Source organism: Haemaphysalis longicornis, unplaced genomic scaffold, assembly GCF_048455015.1.
Source record: "Haemaphysalis longicornis isolate Haplotype H1 unplaced genomic scaffold, Haemaphysalis longicornis Haplotype H1 scaffold_29, whole genome shotgun sequence".
NCBI classification, from domain to species: Eukaryota; Metazoa; Arthropoda; class Arachnida; order Ixodida; family Ixodidae; genus Haemaphysalis; species Haemaphysalis longicornis.
In genome coordinates, this window is record NW_027526331.1 from 2796426 (window position 1) to 2818442 (window position 22017).

The window sequence follows — 22017 nt, forward strand, 5'->3', positions numbered from 1 at the left end:
CACCATTTTTCTAACGGAAACGTCACAGCACGACCTCAAAGAATACAAATATATACAAATCAAACGCAACCGTTTAGCCACCTCCTCAATTTGCAGACTCCAAGATAATGTGTCGTCAAAGATCAAACCAAGGTATTTAACGTTGTGTACAAGATCAAGTTCAGAGCACGAACAACCGAAACATTGAGTACCATGGAGAAAAACAGAGTAAGTCGGCGCTGGGGCTTTATGCGGGCTATGAAAACATAATAACTTTGTTTTTGATGTGTTAACAAAAATACTATTTATGTTGAATCAGTCGACCAAACCTCCTTCTTTGATACCTCCATCTTTGCATGGGAGAGGAGAATTTTTTGCGTTTTCATTTTAGATCGCTATACTCGCAGGGGGGATTTCTTACCAAAAGGAATGCACGAAAACTGGTGAGGAGCTAATGGCCAGCAGGAGACTGGGAAACAAATGCAGCAATAATTGGGGCACTGTGAAGGACCTGAATTGAAAGGATATTGAGGACGCTAGCATTAAACAATGACAGCTTTACAGTTGAACCCCTTTATAAGAGACACGTACCGGGGAGCAGTTTCTGTCTCTTATACGAGATGTCTCTTATAAGCGGGGAACCATGTTTTCACTTACTAATCAGACCAAAGTTCAATGTGGGCACCGTATGACTAAAATAAGCTCAAAGGAACGCTACAGCATGTTGCAAAAGATTCATTCTAATGTATGTTTGGCCCAAGAATTTATGAAACTTTGTTTGCTTCACGACTGTATTTACACTGTTTTTTACAACCGATTCCACAAGCTTTTTTTCCTTTCCTTGTTTGTGGAAGATGAATCGTAGATGTTGAGTTCACAAGCCTGATGAATAGCCAGAGCGCACAGCTTCTTCCGCTGTGTGCTCAGGCTATTCATTACGCTTGCAGGACTCAACATCTGCAGTGCTTCTTGATTCGGAGCTACGCGAGTGGGAGAGCCCGCATGTGTGATCGCGCTCCATTCAATGGATGGCAGTAAGCTTCAACCACTTCTGTCAGTTGCATTTCCACTGGCAGGGCTTCTCATTGTCATTTTATAGCTGACTGAACCACTGTGTGTTTGCTGAAGTTATAATAAATAGCGACTGCAGGTGTCTGTTGTCCCCCTGTGTTTCCACAATGGAAGCAACTACAATTAGTGACTGGTGGCACTGCATCTGAAGCTAAAATGTCTGTTACAAGCGAGATTATTGATTATACTTCAAGGATGACTTGTCCCTTATAACCAATCTTCTACATCCGACGTCTGTTATAAAAGAGGTCGATTTAATGGGCAAGATAGGGCAGCCAACCATGTGGGTGAATAGTGTCTCTTATACCCATTTGTCTCTTACATCAGTGTCTCTTATAACGAGGTTCAACTGTATTTAGGCTTACTTTATCCAACAGTGAAATCAGCCACGCTGCTGCTTGTTGCACGAATAAAAATGGCTGCCGGCACTGGCTTGGCTTGGCTGTGCCAACGATCCGTTCTACTCCTGCAGTGTTGCCAGACATAGTACTCTCCTTACCAAAACAAACACACAAAAGCATATCAGGTGCCAACACCGTGAAAGTCCACTATTAACTGGTCAAAAGAATTTTCACCGAAAATTTAGTCTGTTGAAGCTGATAGTCTGCTATAGCCAGGTTCGTTATGAGCAGAGTGGACTCCACTTAAAATGCATGGAATCCAAACAAACCAACAGAAGTGGGCTGTTGTAACTGGAAGTCTGCTGTTTCGGGATCCACTGTAACGAGCGTGGACTGTACTTACAGCAGTCAACCAAGAACTCGTTGTAAGCAGCTTACATTGTCACATGCATCAGAGCCCCCGTGCCTCCCATTCATGCACAGTCGCCCTGTTCTTGCCGCGGCAGTGACTACCCTGTTCAATCTGTCTTCCAGTTCCTTTCAAGTGAAGAGCACTTTAGGTGCTCACCTTGTCGTCGTAGCTCGCTCGCTAGACCCAAGTAGAGCCACATGTCGTTCTGTCGTCGCAATGTCCCACAGAGGCTTCGAAAGCCAAGTGGTTTATATAGTCTTAATCATTCGAAACTCGTGATCCGCTGGCGCTTGTCATACATCTCCCCATTGTTTAGCGCAAAGAAATACGTTTGAGGCAAAATATGGTACATAATTAACTGGCAGCGCCCGCATTCATTTAGTTGTTGGGTTGGTTTTTACAATAGTCAGCAAAAAAAATGGCAGTGCAATGCTGGCATGTGCGGGAGGAAAAGCAAGCACAAAGAAAACAGGACTCCCGCTGGCGCAGTTTCAGGCAGGGTGAGCGTGAGTGTTGAAAGCGGGAAATTTGAATTGCATTGAGTGATAGCACTGAGTTTATGGATAACGGTGCAACAGCCAATTATGGCGAATCACTGCTGGGCTTTAATTTTTTTTAATAGTGGAGCTGTTTAAACTTGAGTTCCATCCAAGCCTGGCTTCACTCAAAACTTGGTGCAGCAGAGTGGAGAAGAGGAGCATGCTAAGCCAAGAAGAATTGAGGAAAGTGGCGAGGGGGCAGGAAGCCCACGAACAGGTGTGGGGAATGCGTGCCTCAAGAAAAAAAAAATGGTTCCCATGGTCAGAATCACACCTGCGTCCCTTGTGTTATTAAACCAGCATCTATTTGATTGCACTATTATTGAATTGGAGCACTCAGCATTTCCTTTGCGGTTCGTAGTGTAGGCGTTGGCTGTGGACTGTGGCTGAGTTAAGTGGACTTTGGCAGTTCGGATCTTGGACTTTAGGAGGGTGGATTGTGCGTGGAAAACCATGGATGGTGCACGGAGCACGTCATCTTGTGTATTCCTTTTCTTGGTCAACGTCTTTTCCGCGCCTCTTTTCAAGATGAATCAACACCAACTCGCCCAACTTTCCATCCTGTTATCCTGTGAAAGCCGCGCTGTTTAGCCATCTTTTAACAAGCCATCTTTTCGCTTTTCTGATGGAGGTGATAAGCAAAAATGCCCGTGTGTATGAGATTTCGGCTCACATTAAAGATCTCTAGGGGGTCAAAATTAATCCGGAGCCCTCCACTCCGGCGCGCCTTATTGCCTGCGTTGCGTCGGCGTGTTAAATCCTACAATCAATCAAACAAGCACGCCATCTTTTAACCTTTTTTTTAACCACCTTTTAACCATATTTTAACAAGCAGCAGTCCTAAGAAAAGCCAAGTTAAAGCTCGTGAAGACCACCAGCTCTGCTGTTTCCTCAGTCTTTGCATCTCAATTACGAAGGTGGGCAAATTGTTTCCCCCTGCCATTTTCTACCACCTCTAACTAACATGTACTAGTATCTTAAGGAAACGGGCCCGCATTTCAAGAAACGTGGTTTTGTTGCTTTGTTGCGTAGTTATCAATGTTGCTGTGTGAAAGGTTGCACATAGGGATGGTTATTTGGGAAATAACGAGTAACTCTTTTATATTTTGCGTTTACTTCATCGTTTTACTGGGGCTCCTAAAACAAACACCCAAAGTGGGAAGTCGGGCATTGGAAACGTGCCACATACCCCACGGGCAAGTTTCGAAAAAACAGTTGCTTTTGACACGGACGCAAACTCGTGATTCCATCCCAGCATGACCGCTTTGGATTCTTATGACCCTGTGCGAAAATTCTGCCACTTTGGTGACGAGCGAAAAGCAATGCCAATTGGCAGACACAAAGGTTCCTTAATACACACCAGTTGCGGAACTCTGCAGTTGGCCCCCTTCCCTGGGGCCAAGCAGGGGCAAATGGATCAACCTGCCATCTGTTGGCAGAAAGTGGAAGTAGTATGGTGCTGAAGCGCTTGCAGCTGCTGCCGTGAGTTGTGAAAGAAAAATGGTGGATACGCAGCAAGTAAACGTTACCTAATTTAACGTTTATTAATTTGAAAAGCAAGCTTTAGTTTACTGAATTTGGTTATTGAGTAAATGGTTAGCGAAGTCCAGTTTTTGTCCTGTGGGCACCACACGAATACATTAGCAAAGGTGTGGCTCGTGCCACCCGGATTCTGAAGCAGAGTTGTGCAACTGTTGTGTGTGCTGAACTCCGGACAGACTGTGAAGCGGCTCCTCTTCTTGTGCCTGTGCAGGCGCAGTTCCGCTGGCAGAAGCTGGCCACCAACACCCTGGACCCGGAGTTTGTCGAGAGGAGGAGGGCCAGCCTCGAGGTGGGGGCCTCTCAGATCCCTCTTTGCATCCCCCCCCCCCCCCTTGCTGTTCACCAAAACAACCAATCTAAGGGGGGCAAGTTGGTCTTTTGACATGACAATAGAATGCACGAAAAGCACCAGTCACTGAAAGAGAAGACACCGCTCAGTGCAGGATAGCAGACTGAGCTCATCTTTCATGCACATATACACTGTAGTATCTTGTCAACACATTGAAACAAGCTGAAAACACACCTGAGCAGCTTCCAACCAGTCAGCCCACATCAAGACATCTGATTTCTTTACAAGACAAAGAGATCGAGGCAGCAGCATGCACATTGCCCACATGTACAATTTCCCGGGCTTCTATCATCTCCTGAGTGAGTAAGTCCCAACTTTGGGGAGCACCTCGGATTTCTTAATGATTGGATAACATTTGCAATTGCATCAATTTATGCCATGATACCTGTTAAGAGAATTGTTGACATTATTGTGTTTGGTGTAGCTTGGAAGCTAGGTTCTTCACTTTCAATGCAAGCTATGCATCCGTGCCTGCGGGGGCTGCTCTGTTAGGTTGCTGAACAAGGAGACAGTTAGTTTCAATGCTTTTGGGGGTCTTGTCAGAATTAGATGGAAACAGAGTGAAATGCAGATAATACGAAAAAAAGCCTCATGAGGGGCAAGGGGTTCTTTATAATTAGGTAAGATGTATTCACACCCCTGGAAAACCGGAGAGAGGGGTAAGAGCTTTCTGGCAGCCATAAACATGTTCATTCCCATGATTGCACGGTACCATTTGTATTTGCTAATGCATTTTTTCCCAAAAAACTTTGCAAAGTAGATGCTGAGGGCAAGACTCGCGTGAACATCGTCATCTTGAACTGAGAAGGGTAGCTTATTGGGTGGTTCAAAAACGCGGTCGTTTTTGGTGGATTGTAGATGATGGCCAGGCTAAGCTCGAACAGCTAGCATATGTGGAAGGAGGAAATAAGGGGCAAATGGATCAGTTCATGGTTTTGAGCAAATGCAGTCTCCATGACCCTGTTGATGACCACAGGATCGTAGATTTCCACTGGCTCCTGCCCTGAATCACCTGAATGCACCTTTTGCTCCCAGTTATCTCATACCTGCTGTTAGCTGTTATTTGTTAATCAGGGGATCTTTGTGTTGACCTAACTTCATTTGTTTCTCTTAGCCTAAGCTGGGAAGTCTTCCGGATGAGTTTGTGCCCGCAATCCATGAAAAAATTTTCCTATCCCTAAGAATTATCCCCATCGTTCTATCCATGACTGGCCGAAGTTTTTTTGTTTGTTTTTTTCTCCAAGTTTCTGCCTTATTTTGTATTTTTTCTTGTATAAGCCGCACCAATAGTTAATGCAGATTTCCAAAAAAAGTAGAGTTGATACGCGAATATCATTGTGAGGTACAGTATGACCGCAATATCTGCCACGCCATTGTGCATGAGCCATTGCAGCCGCCATTGTATTTTCCCTCCCACTGGTTTCTAGCCGCCTGGTTGCCACGAGTAAAAAGAAAGCCAAGTTTTGGCTGCTCAGTCTTGGATGGAGCATTGTCTTTTCTTTATTGCGAGCGTACTTGCTGTTCCAAGGTCACTAGACGTGGTGTGGAAGTGAGAGCGTCCTGGAGGATCGGATAACAGCAGGGGGGGGCTGCCCCTGACAGCAAGCGAGACGGGAGCTTCTTACAACTTTGCAGCTGTGGCCAAGTAATCAGCTCGGCATGGCAATACAGTTTTTTGGCTGAATAGTATTTTTTTCTTGGAAAGGGTAGAGGAGGATTGATGCAAGCTCTCACTGGTGAATAAAAACAGTCCCAAAGTTTGGTGGCCACTAGGAGGTTGATTCTTGTATAGCACTGTACATGATGTAATGGTGTGAGAGCTACTTCAACAAGGTGGAAATTTGGGCTGGTTGGTACATTTTTTGATGAGCGAAAAACAGCGCGAAGAACGGGACAAGGAAGGACAAACGGACGAAGCGCTGTCCGTTTGTCCGTTTGTCCGCTGTCCGCTGTCAGCGCTTCGTCCGTTTGTCCTTCCTTGTCCCGTTCTTCGCGCTGTTTTTCGCTCATTAAAAAAAGTGTGAGAGCTGAAAGGTTGCAGTTCTCAGTCTGAGTATGTGGGGATATTTTGTTTGTCTCCTTGAGGTGCTGCGTGGATTGCAATTTATATGCACGGGCGAATTATGTGTGAAAATATGGTTAGTTATTGTCAGGAGGACCCATTGATTGTATACCGCCGTTTGTAATGGGGGCACACTCTTTGCCAAGTAGTCGAGTGCTGACAGTGTGATGCCTTGTATTTGCACGAAAATGCGTAACTGGTGAAATTGAGACATCTAATCATTATAATGGTATAAATGTAAATCATTGTAAGAAAAAAAGACGCGACCAGGCAAAGCAAAATGTCACCCAGTTGGGCTATTCACAGCTACATCTGGCATTTCAGCTATTGGAGCTGAATTTGGCAATCGTTGTTCATCACCAAAAAGAAAAAAAAAATGATACTAAACTTTGGAAATTGCAAAGCTCTGTCTAATTCATTATCCTGGTTTCATTAACACAATAGAACAAAAAAGAAACGGCAAGAAAGATGCCTTCTAAGTTCAAGTATTCCTTCAACGCCACCAGAAAAACTTGAGGTTGTCAAAACAAAAAGTGGTTTTATGAATGCTTCCGCATTCTTAACGTTCCTCCAGAGTACATGAAGGCATGCTCACTGGAGCGTGCCCGCCTAGAAACAAACGGCAGATTTTCTTCCAGTATAGTGTGAAACTCTGTTACTGCCAGGCATTGTAGGCACTGTCAGGCAAGATGTAGAGCACAGTGAAGGAAGAAAAAAAACTTTACAATCCCTTCCTGAAGAAAGTTGAGCGAGGCACGAAAGCTTTCTGACATCAAAAGTGCGTCAAAACCTTCGCTAAAAGTGCATCCAGCCTTCGCTGAAAGTGTGTCTGACCCATCATCAAACCAAATCGCAAGCAAAGAACGAACCCATGCGACGATTTTTTTGCGCACAATGTAAACAAATCTACGAATGATCTAAGTGTATACAGATACATGGTTTATGAGATAAAGGTGTGCTGTTGCACTCCTCCTTCATGATCGATGCCTGTATTGTCGTATCTAGAACAGTTCCTTTTTGGCGATTTTCAGGCAACTGTTTTGACACGATGGGAGCTTGGCTTCACGCAAGCGCCGTGTGTCCAGCAGTCTTACCAGAGCTTTTCAGTCAGCCAACAAGCCAACACTATAGGGAAATGCATTAGTCTTTTTTTTTTTTGACGGGACGCCATCAGTTCCACTAAAAAAGCTTTCGCTTCAAAAGGAAACGCACTTGAGCAGAGCGCACGCACATGCAGACGTTCCTGAGGCGGGTGGCGCAGCACACAGAACTATCGCGCGACCGTCTGCTGGGGGAGTTTCTGCGGCATGAGGCCAGCTGGAGGGACGACCACGACCCGGGCGGGGGCCTGATCCGGCGGGGCATGCAACGCCTCTACACCGCCTCCATGCGCCTGCGCAGCCCCTCCGACGACACGTGAGTGGTGCCCTTCCTCCCCAGCAAAGTCAATCTGTTGCTGCCTGCAATGCACAGCTTTGGTTACTTTGATTACCACCCGCCTTCCTACATGGCACAGCCGTACCAGCCTGCTGTTCACATTGGTTTGCTTCTTACCAGGCCTGTATACCTGCCGTAGGTTTGTTACAGCTGGTAGTAATCACTTCATGAAGCGTCCGGTATGGCTCAACAAACGAGGTTACGTGAGTGGCATTGTCGCTTATGCCAGTTGGCTGGCGTCCAGCAGCGCCCCAACAATTCTGTTAGGCAGCATTGGCCAGCATATAGTCCAGTACTCACTGCTTCTATGTTTACGCGTGTGTTCATAACTTCCATTGGTTACCCCACTATTCTTACTGCTGTGGAAGAAATATGCTCTAAATTCAAGCACAAATTGCTCGTTCTACAAGTGTATAACCCCTGGTTAATTTACATTGGGTTTCATTGGCCGCAGGCAATTGCAACGAGCTGCCCATAATGCGTCATAAGTTCCGTGCGGGAAAGTAGGTGGCTGATGTGTTGCATGCCCATTCTTTGTTTTCCTCATTATAAAGCTTATTTTAGTGACATTCGCCTCAAAAGTAGTGTCAGTGTTATTCTAACAAGCCGACCTTTCGAATGAACCAAGCTTTCGTTTTGCCTTCATGGCCCTGTAAGGTCGAAGTGGAACACATGATGTAAAGACAGGCTGTTTTGTTTAGGAAAAGGATTGTATGTTGACCTTTTTCTGTGTGCATGTCTTTTGTGATGAACAGTGCACTGTTTTAAAATTGGAATTCGGCGCTTCTTGAGGCAGTGAAAATGGCAATTAATAAGCAACACACTAACGGTGTCTTACTGCTGACAGGCTTTGTTCAAAGTGCCAGACATGTTTTTTTGTGAAATCGTTGGCACAACTGCACCATGAAATTGGAAGGGACTAGCAGTTTTGCACAGCACTGCACACTTTCTGTGGTGCGCAGTAACCTTTCTCAGTCCTCTTCTTCTTTTTTTTTTAAAGCCTTGATATCTTGTGGTGAATCACCTTGTGGTGAATGCTCGGCAGACCTCAATAGGATGCTTTGTCTGACTAGTGAGTGACTACTCTCGATTCCTAGTGCCCCTCTGCTCAGCAGCAGTCACTCTTTTCCGTTATCCGGTGCATGTTTCAATAGCCGTTCAATGCATTTATTAATGGGCGAGAGATTTGAATCAATGAGAGTTGTCAGGAGCGGCTGCTGTGTTTCTGGCCCGGCCTGTCGGCTTGACAGGGATTGCTTGACTGGCGGGAAAAAGAAGTGCCTCAAGTGTGGGGAACGTTCCAGAGCAATGGCCTTGCAACCAGTGCGCTGCCTATCATTGCCTTTTTGTGGCATGCTTTGGAATCCCACTCCATAATTGATGGGGGCTCATGCGACGTTCTGGCTTTTTCTCACTTGTTGCTGTGCTGTCGGTCCGAGCCCTGCAAAACAGTTGCACCTGTATACGAACGATACCCTGAGCACACGTCAACACACAATGGAGGCTTGGTAAGGTGTTCAAACACCAAAATGAGACGTCTGAGGACGCGATTCTACACGTTTCACCACCCCCACAGTCGTCAACACTACTGCAGCCATGAGGGCATTTTTTTTGTAGCCTGGTTTACGCCCAATAATCTGACGGAATTAAAGCTTGGTTTAGCCTTGCAACACATACTCAGTCGCGAGATTCCGTTCCCTTGAGGGTGCACGCCCAGCATTTCCTGTGCACACCCAGTGCCATCTACAGTCTACTGCCTCACTTGGAGCACTCCTTCGATACTTTCATGCACCTGCTAAAGGAGCTCCACTGTTCTCCCTCAGTAGCCTAGGGGTAGAATCATGGGTTTTGAAACAAACACCCGGGATTTGAACCCCCAAGCTGCCAATATTTTTTTCATGATTTTTTTATTGTAAAATGTTCTCTTAGCTCAGTTCTGCACATTAACCTTTTGACATGAGCACCTGCAGGGGCAGCTTGTGCAATGCTACCATGATAACCAAGCAAAAGTGTCATTCAATATCTGTGGTACAACATTGGCGAGTGCGCCGTTAAGTATAAGTGCTGCATGACTGTTATTTTGTCAGTTTGCTGTCTGTGCTGAGGGTTGGTATTTAGCCGAGTGGCCATTCATCATTCAGGGCTAGGGAGAGTGTCGAACCCTGGGTGTGTGCTGATTGGTGCCTTCTTTTCTGTGCAGGCCGTTTGAAGAAGTGAGGAGGCACAGTGCCGACCTCAAGGTCCACCTGAGCAACTTTCTGCAATTGCGAGCTGTGAGTACGCAGCTGTGGCTGTTTGTTGCAGGGGTGGCTAGATCAGATTTCAGTCGCGTGATGTAAACAAAACACACAAGGCAGGGCACGTACACTGCTCACTCTTCACGGGAGCCTTGGGACTGCATGGAGTAGAAGAGGACCACCCCGTTTTCTTACTGTTGGTTGACACCGTTGCGTGACCATTGGCGTTGTGCAGGACTTTTGTCGCACCCGAATCTTAGCACAATCTTTGCAAGGCCCATAGCAAACCACTGCTCCCCCCGTCAACTCTGTGAGCTATGTTGGGTGAGCGCACACGGCTAACACCAGGTGGCACAGTTTCGAGGGTGGGTTTTGTCTTCTTCAAATACAGCAGAGGGCTGGCTCCTCCCTTTGCAGAGACATTGTTGATGCGAACAGCAGGCATCGGGACAAGGCGTTGCAGGAAAAGAATGCAGTCGAAATAATTCGTGCTAAAAACTAAGACATCAAAGCAAAGAAAGTGAGGCAATCGCGATGTCGCAGCAAGGAAGTTCTTAGTACAGTTGATCCAAGATATATCGAACTCCAAGGGAATCGCAAAATAGTTCAATATATCGATAATTCGAAATGTAAGATATGCCCATCTGAAGCTTATCTGAAAACTCCGCACATCACTGCGAGCTTTCCGAGATCACGACAAACGGTAGCTTCCCGATTTGTTTCTCAAAGCACAAACAATAGGAAACATGGTGCGACAACTATTTAGCATGAAAAAGAAGTTGGTGAGCTTCGCTTGCTATATCTTCTGTGCCATGAAGTTCACCAAACTGCCCCCAAACTTACTAATGCCATTCAAGTTAGAAAGACCAGTGCCATCCACTGCGTCACCACGGCCATTACTTACACTGAATGCTGACGCAAGCTCGGCTGCCATAGGCAGTTGGAAGTGTCGTCACGGCCGATAATAAGGTCTGCTTCTTTAGTAATGGCAATCCCTGCCGCGATCACCGCATCGTTGCGATCTGCCATAGCCTGCACGTTCTCCTCAACACTTACGAACTTACGTGCTGTTGACGCATCGGGAGTGGACCATAGGAGTGCTGACAGCTCTCTAATTCACTCTCAAGCACTCAATGCCGTCGGCTTGTGTGTCCGAACGCCTCTCGCCTGGAGCCGCAATGAAGCCGCTTTGCTGAACCAGCTGCAGGAACACGCACACGACACGCTCCAGAACGGCCGGGCTGTGCTGCTGCCTTCGCCTTACGACATCTTGCTGCGCAGTGTCATTCTCAAATGTGCTGCGAGGAATTTCGAATTTCAAATGCCTCTGCTTCCGACGACTACTAATTTTCACTGACCTCCACCCGTCTAATGATGTCCGCCTTCAGCACTAAATCCAAATCCTTACATTCTTTTCGTGACTATGTCTCCGAAGACATGCTGCTGCGAACGAAACAAACGCGCACCACGCTGCACTGTTCCCCATGCCAGCAGAGCCACCAATGGGTCATGGCGCCTCCCGGAAATTTCTTCTGCCCCTTTTCTATCAAATCACTCCCTGCGTTGTCGTTGTCATGAGGCTATCCCCATGCTAGCGGATCAAGCAGGTTAAGTAGGTGTTTAAGGCGTAGAGTTTCTTCGTAAGTATTAAAAATCACCCAAGGGACACAACGCACAAGAAGTTATCATCATCCGCCTACTCTCCATCAGGTGAAGCGCACTTGCAGGAACTCTAGCGGCGCAGCGTTCGATATATGGAGTGACTGTACATGAGAGTTTGATACACGCACGCAAAAGGGGTATACTTTTGCATAGTAGTTCCAAGGGGATGTTTGGGCTGTTCGAAATAAGCAATAATTCGATGTGTCCATGTTTAATATATCCGTGTTCGACTGTAAGTGTCGCCAGGCTTTGGCCTTGAAAGCATGTAAGTAGAGTTAAGTTCCCCGAGGAATTCTTTTGGGAAGAAGTTCGGGAAGGGATCTGCAAGAGGGTGCCTTCTAGGTGTGACAGCATTGCTTAAACATTTGCGCCTCTTGTTTCCCACAACTGGCCTAATCTGGAACCGCTTCTAGTTTTTGATAAAGCTCATTTTGCTTTTGCGCAACTGTGGCCTGCATACGGACACATTCATATCTTCACACTGGCCCAATTCCTTATACTGGCTTCTTTGCCACATATTCTGCTTTCTGAGCTGGTATCGAATTAGAATTCATGTTTTCATTTGTTTTGTTTATTTATTTATTAATTTATTTATTTATTCGTTTATTTTTACTTATCTATTTATTTATTTATAATAGAAACAGGGGTAACAGAGTGGATCCCTAGAGAAGGCAAGCGTGGCAGGGGGCGACAGAAAGTTAGGTGGGCAGATGAGATCAAGAAGTTTGCGGGGATAAATTGGTCGCAGTTAGCACAGGACTGGGACAATTAGAGAACCATGGGAGAGGCCTTTGCCCTCCAGTGGGCATAGATAGGCTGGTGGTGGTGGTGGTGGTGGTGGTGGTGATGATGATGGTGGTGATGACGATTAATAGAAACATGCAAAGACTGGTGTGGGTTCAGCGCTGAAATAACCCATTTGTTCTACCATTACCCATCAGTATAGTTTGCAGTTAAGTAGCGTGGTGAGACCCAATAGTGCTAGTTGTATCGTAACAGACAAATTTTACAGAATACGCATTTAAGTGCTTGTTAGGGCCGCATCCCTTGTACGCTTATGCACACGCATGTGCATACAGTTCAGCACATCTTAGTCTGTATTCCCTGTGTTGCATGTTAAAACTGCTGGGAAGCAGTTATGCTGCATTATTTTGACCTGGACTACTTGAACATGTATGTCCGAAACAGACCTTCAGCTTTTGCCATAGCTGCCGCTTGCGCACTAAGGGGTTGCTTCTGAGCTGCTGGCCTGCAACGTTGCAGCGTCCCTCAACCTGGCTGTAATAACCACGCTCTTCTCGAATTCGGTTTCAAAATTGCGGATTTTGGCTAGTTGCTTGCGGCGTGCATGGGTATATTTTGAGCTGTCATATTTGGTACCTCACTGTCTGTTGAGGCTTATCATGCAAAAATAGGGTTTTCAAGAGGTCTAAATTTTTGCTGCAGGTGTCATTAAGCTGTGGTGAAGGCTATTCATCAAAGTTTTCAACGTTTGCACACTCCCACACTATTTCTGGCAATGAATGAGATGAAACTGGAAGCTGGCAACTGTGAAAAGCAGTTACACAGCTGTCTTGGTTAGCCTTAGTCCCCCTACAATGTTGGTGTATATTGTAACATGCGCTAGTCGTTTCCTAGTGTTAACGTTCAGCAACAATTACCAGTTTATTTCAAACAATGCTACCACCCCACAGTCTGCTCGTGTTGCAAGGCGTGCTACAACTTCATGGCACAACAAGCGTTGTAGCAGCATCATCATCATCACCTTCATTCCACCGTCGTCATTATTAGAGGCCGGATTTTTAGGCACTAAAAAAGCACGTTTTAGGCGCCAGAAATAGGCGGCAAAAACAACGTTTTAGGCACTGAAAAGAATAAAATAGGCGCAATAAATTTTTAGATAAATGGTAATAATTTCAAGTGAAGACGTGAGCGAACTGTAAGCACGACAGGAAATCCAAAAAATGTTATTGCTATGAGGCCACAATGGCAGTAACAGGTCAATTCAATTCAATTCTTTATTTTTCTCTCATAACAAGTTCTATACATTTACCTTAGACGTGGAATAGCCCCGTAATACCTCTGGGCTAATGGCGATCAATTGGCTTAATTTCACAAGCGCATTGCTTACATACATGTTCAGATGCGAAAGTAACTCAAGCGTCGCATATTGTGAAACAGGCAGGAGAAACAATATTTGAAATATGGTAATACTGATTTATATAAGCGCAAAGTTATGTCTGCCTGCAAGCAATAAAGCAAGAAAATAATAAATGCAAGATAGACAAGGTTTGTTAAGAAATTAACATGTTGTTACGTGAGAACTTGCGTACAGACTTTAGCAATTTTCTACAGGTACCTTAATTATACAGGCAAGACCTTTCAACACTGCCAAATACACATACACTAATTCGAAATATAAATATTAAGAAATGTGTTTGGACAGAACGCGGAACCCAGTTTAAGAATCACTATGAAAATTATAGAAACAATAGGTAACTACCAGAATCTCCAGATTTACGGGTTCAAAATTGTGCCTCTTGTCGCTCAGAATGAGTTTGTACGCAGAGAACGAACGCTCGACGTCGACAGGTGTGATTGGCGCGTACTTATACTTGGGAAGATTCGATGGGTTAATTGACACTGGAATCCTACAGTGCTCACCAGCAAGGACTTCTGACGCTTCTTAAGGACAGAAAACCCCTTGTTTTTGTCCAAGACCGATTGCAGCTTCGCACGTGCCTTTTCGGCGACGGGTCCTTCGGGAACGGTGGCGATTCTTTCCTGTGCGTGGAGAATTAGCGCAACGTTCGTAACAAGAGTTTCTCTCGCACTTTCAAGTTTTTTGATAGAATCCGCTAAGAACGGGAAGTTGGCGCAAAGGTATGCGAGGTCTCCTGGAAGGCTATTCACGGAGAGGACAGCTTGAGCCTTTGTGACTGCAACACTCTCGTCAGTTGGAAGGCCGTTGATCACGGCCTTGATGTCCGAAAAGTAGCAGTTGTAGTACTCAACAGTTGTAGCCACGTTCCCCATCGTGTGACGACGGGTTCTGGCGGAAGGGGCACATCAGGCAGTATCTCCTTGAAGACGCGCACGCGAGAGGGTGCCTTCAGGAACACGGCCTTGGCTGAACCAATAAGCTCGTTGACGTCAGTAAAGTGCTTCCTCAGTTCCTCGCAAACACGATGAAGCGCATGCGCTAGGCAGGTGACATGGAGCATATGCGGGTAGAAGGCCTTCAGGAGATGAGCGGCCTTGTGCATGTAGGCTGCAGCGTCTGTGTAGAGTAGCAGAACCTTGGTGGCCTCGACTCCTGTAGGGTAAAGAACCTTTAGGGATTCGTTCACAAAGAATGCTACAGACTCCCCATTTGTTCTCTCCAAAGGTTTCGAACACACGAGGAAAGCCCTTGTCTTCTCGTGCGCTGCAAGCTTCCCAGCAAGAAAGTGAGTGACAAAGCGCCCTTTGACGTCTGTTGTTTCGTCTACGGAAATCCAAATGCAGGAGTCGCCAAGCTCTTCTCTGATTCTTGCTAATGTCTGTTCATACAAAGGCCGGAGGTAGTTCTTCCTCAAAGTAGACTCAGACGGCACGTTGTGATTGCAGTATTTCTGTAGAAATTGTTTCAGCACGGGATTTTCACTTTTGGTGCAAGGGATGTTTGCGGCCACCAGGGCCTCGCACAAATCAACGTTGAAAGCGTTCGTCCTGTCGTCCTTGAAGGCTGTTGTCAAAAAAGACTGTTTGGATGTTGAGGGCTTGTCCCGCTTAAGGTTTGCCAGGTGACCTGCCGTCTTCTCATGCTGAGCCTGGTGGTACTTCATCTCGCAAAGAATCTGCGCAAATGCGTTAGGATTTCTTAAATATGAAGCGAATATTCAACATCACAGCGCAGATAAGCATGCTAGCATATACTAAGCGTCTTGACATGCTAACAGAAGACAGATAAATACGATAAGCATGAATAAACATTCTAACTTCCGCAGAGAAGTGCTCGAACACCCCTGCTGCGTCCTATTTGATGGTATAACTGCACTTGAGCGCCGCGCTGCTACGCGTGTCATACCACAAAAACGTACTTGAAAAACAAGAAGGTGAGATTCCATTGACGTTCTGTTCAACTGACTCGGCGCGCGCCATCAATACCCCAAATTTCACGGTGGTACGGCGGGGGAGTAAGATACCAGATTCAATTGCGTGCTAACTTAGCGTGGCGTACTTCGGTAATTCTAGCTAGCGTCTGCCTGTAATTAACTGAGTAGCTACGAGGTGGACTTCGATTTAACGGATGTCCAGTGCATATCATAAAAACGCGCTCCGTTCATCAACGCTAGTTTTGAAACGTCATCCTTCAGTACCAACCGATCAATTGCTTGTTTGATTAAGAAATTTCTGGATTTTCACCTAACGCAGCACACAGGGATGGTACATAAAAATGTGAATGTTTTTCTCAAGGTATCTAAAATATTTCATTTCAATAATCTTAATGGTATTGAAAGTTTAGAACTTATAAACAACGCTGGCAATCAAAATAACCAACGTTTGAAAAATGCCGAAAGGAACGCTGTCTGCCGTATTCAAAATGCACAGGTGCCTCCTTTCTTTTCTCAGAAGAAGGGGCAGTGTAAACAAAAAGCAATAGCAGCGAATAGCGGCCATGACGCCCAGGCGCCAACCAAGGCGGCGCGATGGACAGCTTTGCATAGTTTCGAGTTCGACCACGGCCCCTGGATCAAGCGCACTTGATCGAGGGGCCGTGGTTTCGAATAACACATGAAACACTCACGCCACGTAAAAACTCGTCGGCTCACCTTTTGTCCGCACGGTTGGCAGAACACGGTCTCTCCGTCTATTCTGTAGCACGGTGAGTTAAGTGTCCACTGTCGGATCAACGCCCTTCTGGGCGTCTTCCGTTTCGGCATGGCAGAAAAGGGCAGCGGAGAAAGCCAGGCCTTGCACGTTGAAAGACCGGACCAGAAGGGAAGGGTGCCTGCTATTGGTCGGGTCCAATCGCCTAGAGCCAATTTTTCCCCTGCTGGTGAACCTTTCAACTAATAAATTACAAACAAGGCGGCAACGGCGGCGTCGGCACACGTGCGTCTCTCCTCCACTCTCCTCCTCTCCTCTCTCCGATAGCGAACGCGGTCTCAGTTGACGGGCGTCCGTGCTCCGTTTGCACTCTCTCGCAGTACTCGACGATTGCTTGATGCGACAGATCCTTTAGAGAATCAACCCAACGGAAACACCGATGGAACCACCCAGATGCGTTGCATCACACCAGGGTTACCGCGAGGGGAGGTGGGCGTAATTTTTCCCCATCACTTTCTTTGCCACTGATGGTATCATAGTTCCCCTGGGGAGTAGAGTTGTGCGTCCACCGCCAAGTCCTGCGGGAAAGCCACCCGTAAAGCATGCAGAAGCCGCCGCTCCGGTTGCACCGGCGCAAAGGGAGGGAAGGGGGGGGGGGGGGGGGGGGGGGGGGGGGGGGGGGGGGAGAGTCTTAGAAAGGTTAATAATTCAGAACAGTAAATATTTCCAGGTAGAATGAATACAGGTATCAAATTGAACTCAAAAGCGAAACTTGACGCTTCATAGTGCTGATTTAGGCGCCAATTTGAGAAAAAAGGCATTTGTAGGCATTTATCGGAGTTTAGGCACCAACACCCAAAATAGGCATTTATAGGCACTATAAAACCACCATAAAAGCCATCCTTGACCTCCAATTCGTGCTCATATATCGAAATGGGGCGATAGGAACGCAAGGAAAAAAATAGGCATTTGCCTAAAATCCGGTCTCTAGTCATTATCCTCCATGCTGGTCTCAGGAGAGGCCCAGCCACGTGCACAAAATACTAAATCAGGCACCCGTTGCCGCTGCCTGGCATGCGCTCTACAATTGTTGTTCCACTGTCACGTGGGTGTGCAGCGGCTGGCGGACGCAACACTGGACTTCCACGGCCAGCACCAGGTGTACGGGCAGGTGCTGAGCGAGCTGAGCCGGTGGGACGGTCCCGGCGGTCGCGGGGACCGGCTGCAGGCGGCCGGCCAGTTCATGGACCGGCTGTCCCAGGCCGCCCTGCCCTTCCTCGAGGAGCAGGAGGAGGCCGCCGACTGCTTCAAGGAGTACCTGGCGTATGCCGACTCAATCCTGTACGCACCCGCTCTCTCTCCCCATCTCTCTTACACCGCTGCTCGGGCTTGTGTTGGCCGACTCAATGCCATACTAGGGGAAATCTGGCGCCAGTGTCAAGGCGAGCCTCTGCGTTTTTTGTGTACACGTCTCTTATGGTTTCAGAAGCAAAGTAGGTTTTGTCGTCGAGGAAGCCGCCTTTTAGTGAGCGTGCCATCATGGACAGCGGAGAAGCGTTCCATTGCCACTTGGCATTGCTTGTGAACAGGCTGGAAAGATGCAGGTCGCTGCAAAAAAGCAAAAATATCATTGTTAAAGATTATTTAATGCTGCTTTATCAATGGAGAAGTGTAGCTTCGAAAAATTTATTTTCAGGGGTCATTGAAAAGCTCCATGCAAGATGAACAAGGAGAAAAAATTGTACCCATCATTTGTTGATTTCGGCTTCAGGAATGAAAAGAAACCATGTGGCTAGCCAAGCCAAATAGGGGAGCAACGTGGCAAGTTTCAATAATGGTGCCCACGACGGCATGTACAACGTTATAATCGTAATTTTTTTTTTCTCATTTTCGGAAGGGCCAAAAGTGCCCCCCTCGTGTTATATTCGAGGTCACGTTATTTACATGCAAATACATTATATGTGCAAAAGCAGTGAAGTCCCGTCCAGTTGCATTTAGCAACCGCTGAAACGAATTTCCTGCCGTTGCCAGTAATGACAAAAATTGGCATAGTATTATAGGCCAGGCTTGAATCTTCAAACCATGTCTCAGAGAAGCTGGGCTGGGCTATGGTTTCTCCAGTGCGTTCCTGTGGCATTGGTTTGCAGGCGAGGGCGTACACATGCTGCGTAAGGTCGTGATCCGTCCTGTGGGCCATAGTACACACATAGCTGTTGCCAGGCCTCGATGTTCATCCATGTGCTGAGTGATGCGCTCGTCACCACTTTCGTTTAATACGTCATGAACACGCTTCTTCAGTTAATCTTTTTTGGTCATGTGCAAATTTGGAAGGACGGTTTGTGAAAAGGTTTTCCGCGATGCTCTGGAATCACACAGCACATTATGTCAATGAAACAGTCAGTGTTCTTCAACCATGCTGTACAGTTGCAGGCCACGGGCAATGAATGCACCTATCTTGTTGGTCATTTCCCGTGCTATTGCCGTTGACAGCTGAAGTTGTGGCTAAAACAAACTGGTTACGGCCGGCTGCGACGATAGCCCCTTTAGTTCACTTTTGTTTCAGCAAGCTATAACGTTTATGCACTCCTGCATGTTGTTTGTACTTGTTTGAATGACGTTTAAAATGCATGACGGGCATTGTCATCCCAGTAGGGGTCTTTGAAACACGTTTATTTTCAATTCAACATGATAGTTGAAAAAAACTGCTTGAATCCATAGCCAAAGGCTAGTTTCTGTGTCTCACACCTTGCTTTGCCTTCTGCACAGTTGTCTGTACAATGCTGCTTAGAATCACAATTAAAATGTAATACGGTATGTGTGTACAAGGAGTGTCTTATGTTTTAACGAGTTGCCCCCATTATCACTACTCCCAGGGCCGTGTGCAAACACCAAGAGGTTCTTCACTATGAGCTAGAGAAGAAGAAAAGCCTGTACGCTGCCAAGGAAGCACAGCGATCGGAGATGGTGAGTGTCACGCAGAGCGCATGGCAGCAAATAGCAATTCATGCACTCGTTGATGCAGTAGGTACTGCTGTGCTTGATGGAATCATTAACTTGATGCAACATCATGCAAAAGATAAAGTGCATCTCAGAGTAATGAATGTGCCAATTTCAATTCATCCTGCCTTTGATTAGTCTAGATAGCTAGGAAAGCAGGACACAGGGTGACACGGCATAGTTGTTAGGATTGAAGGCATTCTGCTTTATTCTTTAATTTTCTTCGTTTTCCTGATGTGCCGGCAAGGTCGTTGTTTAAGGGAACACAGGAGCTGGTGAGAGCACAATAAGTCATCTGGTACAGTTCTCAACTATGTGTGCTGTTTTGTGAATATTTTGTCATTCTAGTTGTGCTGCCCGAACTAAACATTATCACCCCAAAAATTTAAGTACTACCCTATTTACACGATTGTAGGTCGACCCTTTTTTTTTCAAATTTGGCAATCCAATGTTGATGGGGGGTCGAAGAATCGAAATCGAACCTTCTACCGCTCGTAACGGCAAGAAAAATGAGAAATCGGGGGTGCTACGAGGTGGGGACAGCTTTGCACCCTCGTTCCCATGGTTATGGTCTAAAGTGTGAACCGCATGGGGCGTTTTCTGCTCGTGAAAATGCGCCGTGCTGACGCTGCCGCGAATGCCACCCGCATGTTGCGCGCTATGCGATCGGCGGTGGCAACACAGCGGTGTCACAAGCCGCAAAGGGGTGCGTGTAGCTCTAGCGACCGCTTCTAACCGCTTTTTAAGATATCACTGAAGGGTAATGTGGCCGAAAACGACACTATAAAGCATTATCCGCGCCGCTAGGAAAAGCGCCAATCAAATATCCGCCACCGTGGTAAGCCTAAACATCTCCGGCGGCGCCAGCTGGCTGTCCCAAGTGCTTTCAAACTGCTGCCATGAACGGCGTGTTGTAAATAAATGAGATGGGCACAGGCAGAGGGCGATGGCCGGGGTAAAGAAGAAGACGAAGCTGCGCCCACTGCCTCGCTCACAGTTTGTTCCATCGCCTTACGAGAACGGGTGCTGGGTCGTGCTTCTCTCTTGGATCCTCCACACGCTGGTGCCGTGAAACCCGGGATTCGAGGCACGAGTGGACCTGACTTTGGAGGCGCAGCGGCTGCGAGGCTCGCGAGGCCTGGTACCTTCGCGCCACTTGTTCCGGGAGGCCTTGCCCTCGGCCGCTGCCCATCATGGCTCGTGCCCAAGCCGACCCTCGTTTTTCTACGCCACCCCTTCCATTGGAACGCCTGCAGCTACGCCGCCGGCTCCTGCGAGAGAAAATCACAGGGCTCATTACGGCAATCGACGCCCTTCTCCAGGACCCGGCTCCGCACACAACCGACCTTACCGCCAACATTTACCACTTCCACGACACGCCGAGCGAGATACGGGCCCTCGACGCTGCAATTCAAGGAAACCTGACCGGCGACAAGCTGAAGGAAGACATTGCCGTATCGCAGAATTTCGACGACGAAGTGCGCTCGTGTGAAACGCGCGTACTGCTCCACCCGGTTGGCAAAGCCGCTATGAATACCGCCGCCGCCGGTGGCTACGCCCAGACAAACTGGGTGAGTTACAATCGAAAGCTCACGGGTGTTCCCGTGCCGCGAAGCCCCCACTTTGTAACTCTCCCGACGGTTACAGCCGAGTCGCTCCCAGAGCAGCGTGAGGTCCCCATCCATGATAAAAATGCACCGGATGCTCGTTTGGCAATGATTACCCTGATTGAGGTTCGCAACGCTGCACGCGACGACCCTCAGCCCATGGAACCAGTAACCGACAAAGCAGAGGATCCTCTAGGCGTTCGGGTGTCCGTCCAGGATGATCTTATTAGCATGGGCGTCCTCACTGCCGACCACAGCACTGTGCCACAGAGTGAATTCCCTGAAATTCCACACTGTGACAATCCTGCTGAAGCGGCCCTGTCTTCTGGGTTGCATATGCCTGGCGGTCCGCTCCAACAAGCTTGCGAGGGGCCTCCAAGCAGGAAAGAAGTGAAGAAGCCCCCTGACGTCGAAATGGAGAAACCAGAGAAGACTCTTCGTGCACAACCACGGATTCTATCGCCGGCAGAGACGACCCTGCTAGAGTACCAGAAAATCCGCCAACTGAAGCCACACCGAAAAAAGTTAGTGCAACACCGGCATAATGATGACGTGGTTGCCAGCGACCCTATCCCTGCGAGCAGGCACCAGGTCTGCAGAAGCCAACCTGAACAGACTACGCCATTAGTTTTGAAGTTCCGTCAGGAAATCCCGTCCAGAATCTGGAACTTCGCGGTGAAATACCGAATACCGCACTCCCCGAAAGCGCTGCCAATAGAGAATCGCAACGGAAGAAAGTGGATTGGCAGCCAGCCCACCACCAAGAATTCTCCATGGCGCCCTTTGTTTGTAACAGCCACAGCCACAGCCATTTGCCCACCGAACAAGCAGTGCAGCTTCAGGAACTTGCTTGTCATCAAGACGCACATCGAGCCACCCCAACTAATCGGGTTCCCTTATGACCCGGGCGGCTACCCCAAGACCAACGGTGCGAAGTGCGTGATCCTGATGCACAGGGAACATCAAAGCA

The 22017-nt window shown here is 47.4% G+C and overlaps 1 protein-coding gene across 1 annotated transcript in view; it reads left to right on the top strand.

The window, feature by feature from the left end:
* LOC144173120 (sorting nexin-4-like) overlaps nt 1-22017 on the top strand; it is a 34064-nt gene that overhangs the window by 6441 nt on the left and 5606 nt on the right. The window contains exons 4-8 of the mRNA XM_077701638.1: nt 4096-4173; nt 7533-7711; nt 9933-10005; nt 17561-17784; nt 19317-19407. Of these exons, the coding sequence (XP_077557764.1) occupies nt 4096-4173; nt 7533-7711; nt 9933-10005; nt 17561-17784; nt 19317-19407 (645 nt within the window). The remainder of the gene's footprint in view (nt 1-4095; nt 4174-7532; nt 7712-9932; nt 10006-17560; nt 17785-19316; nt 19408-22017) is intronic.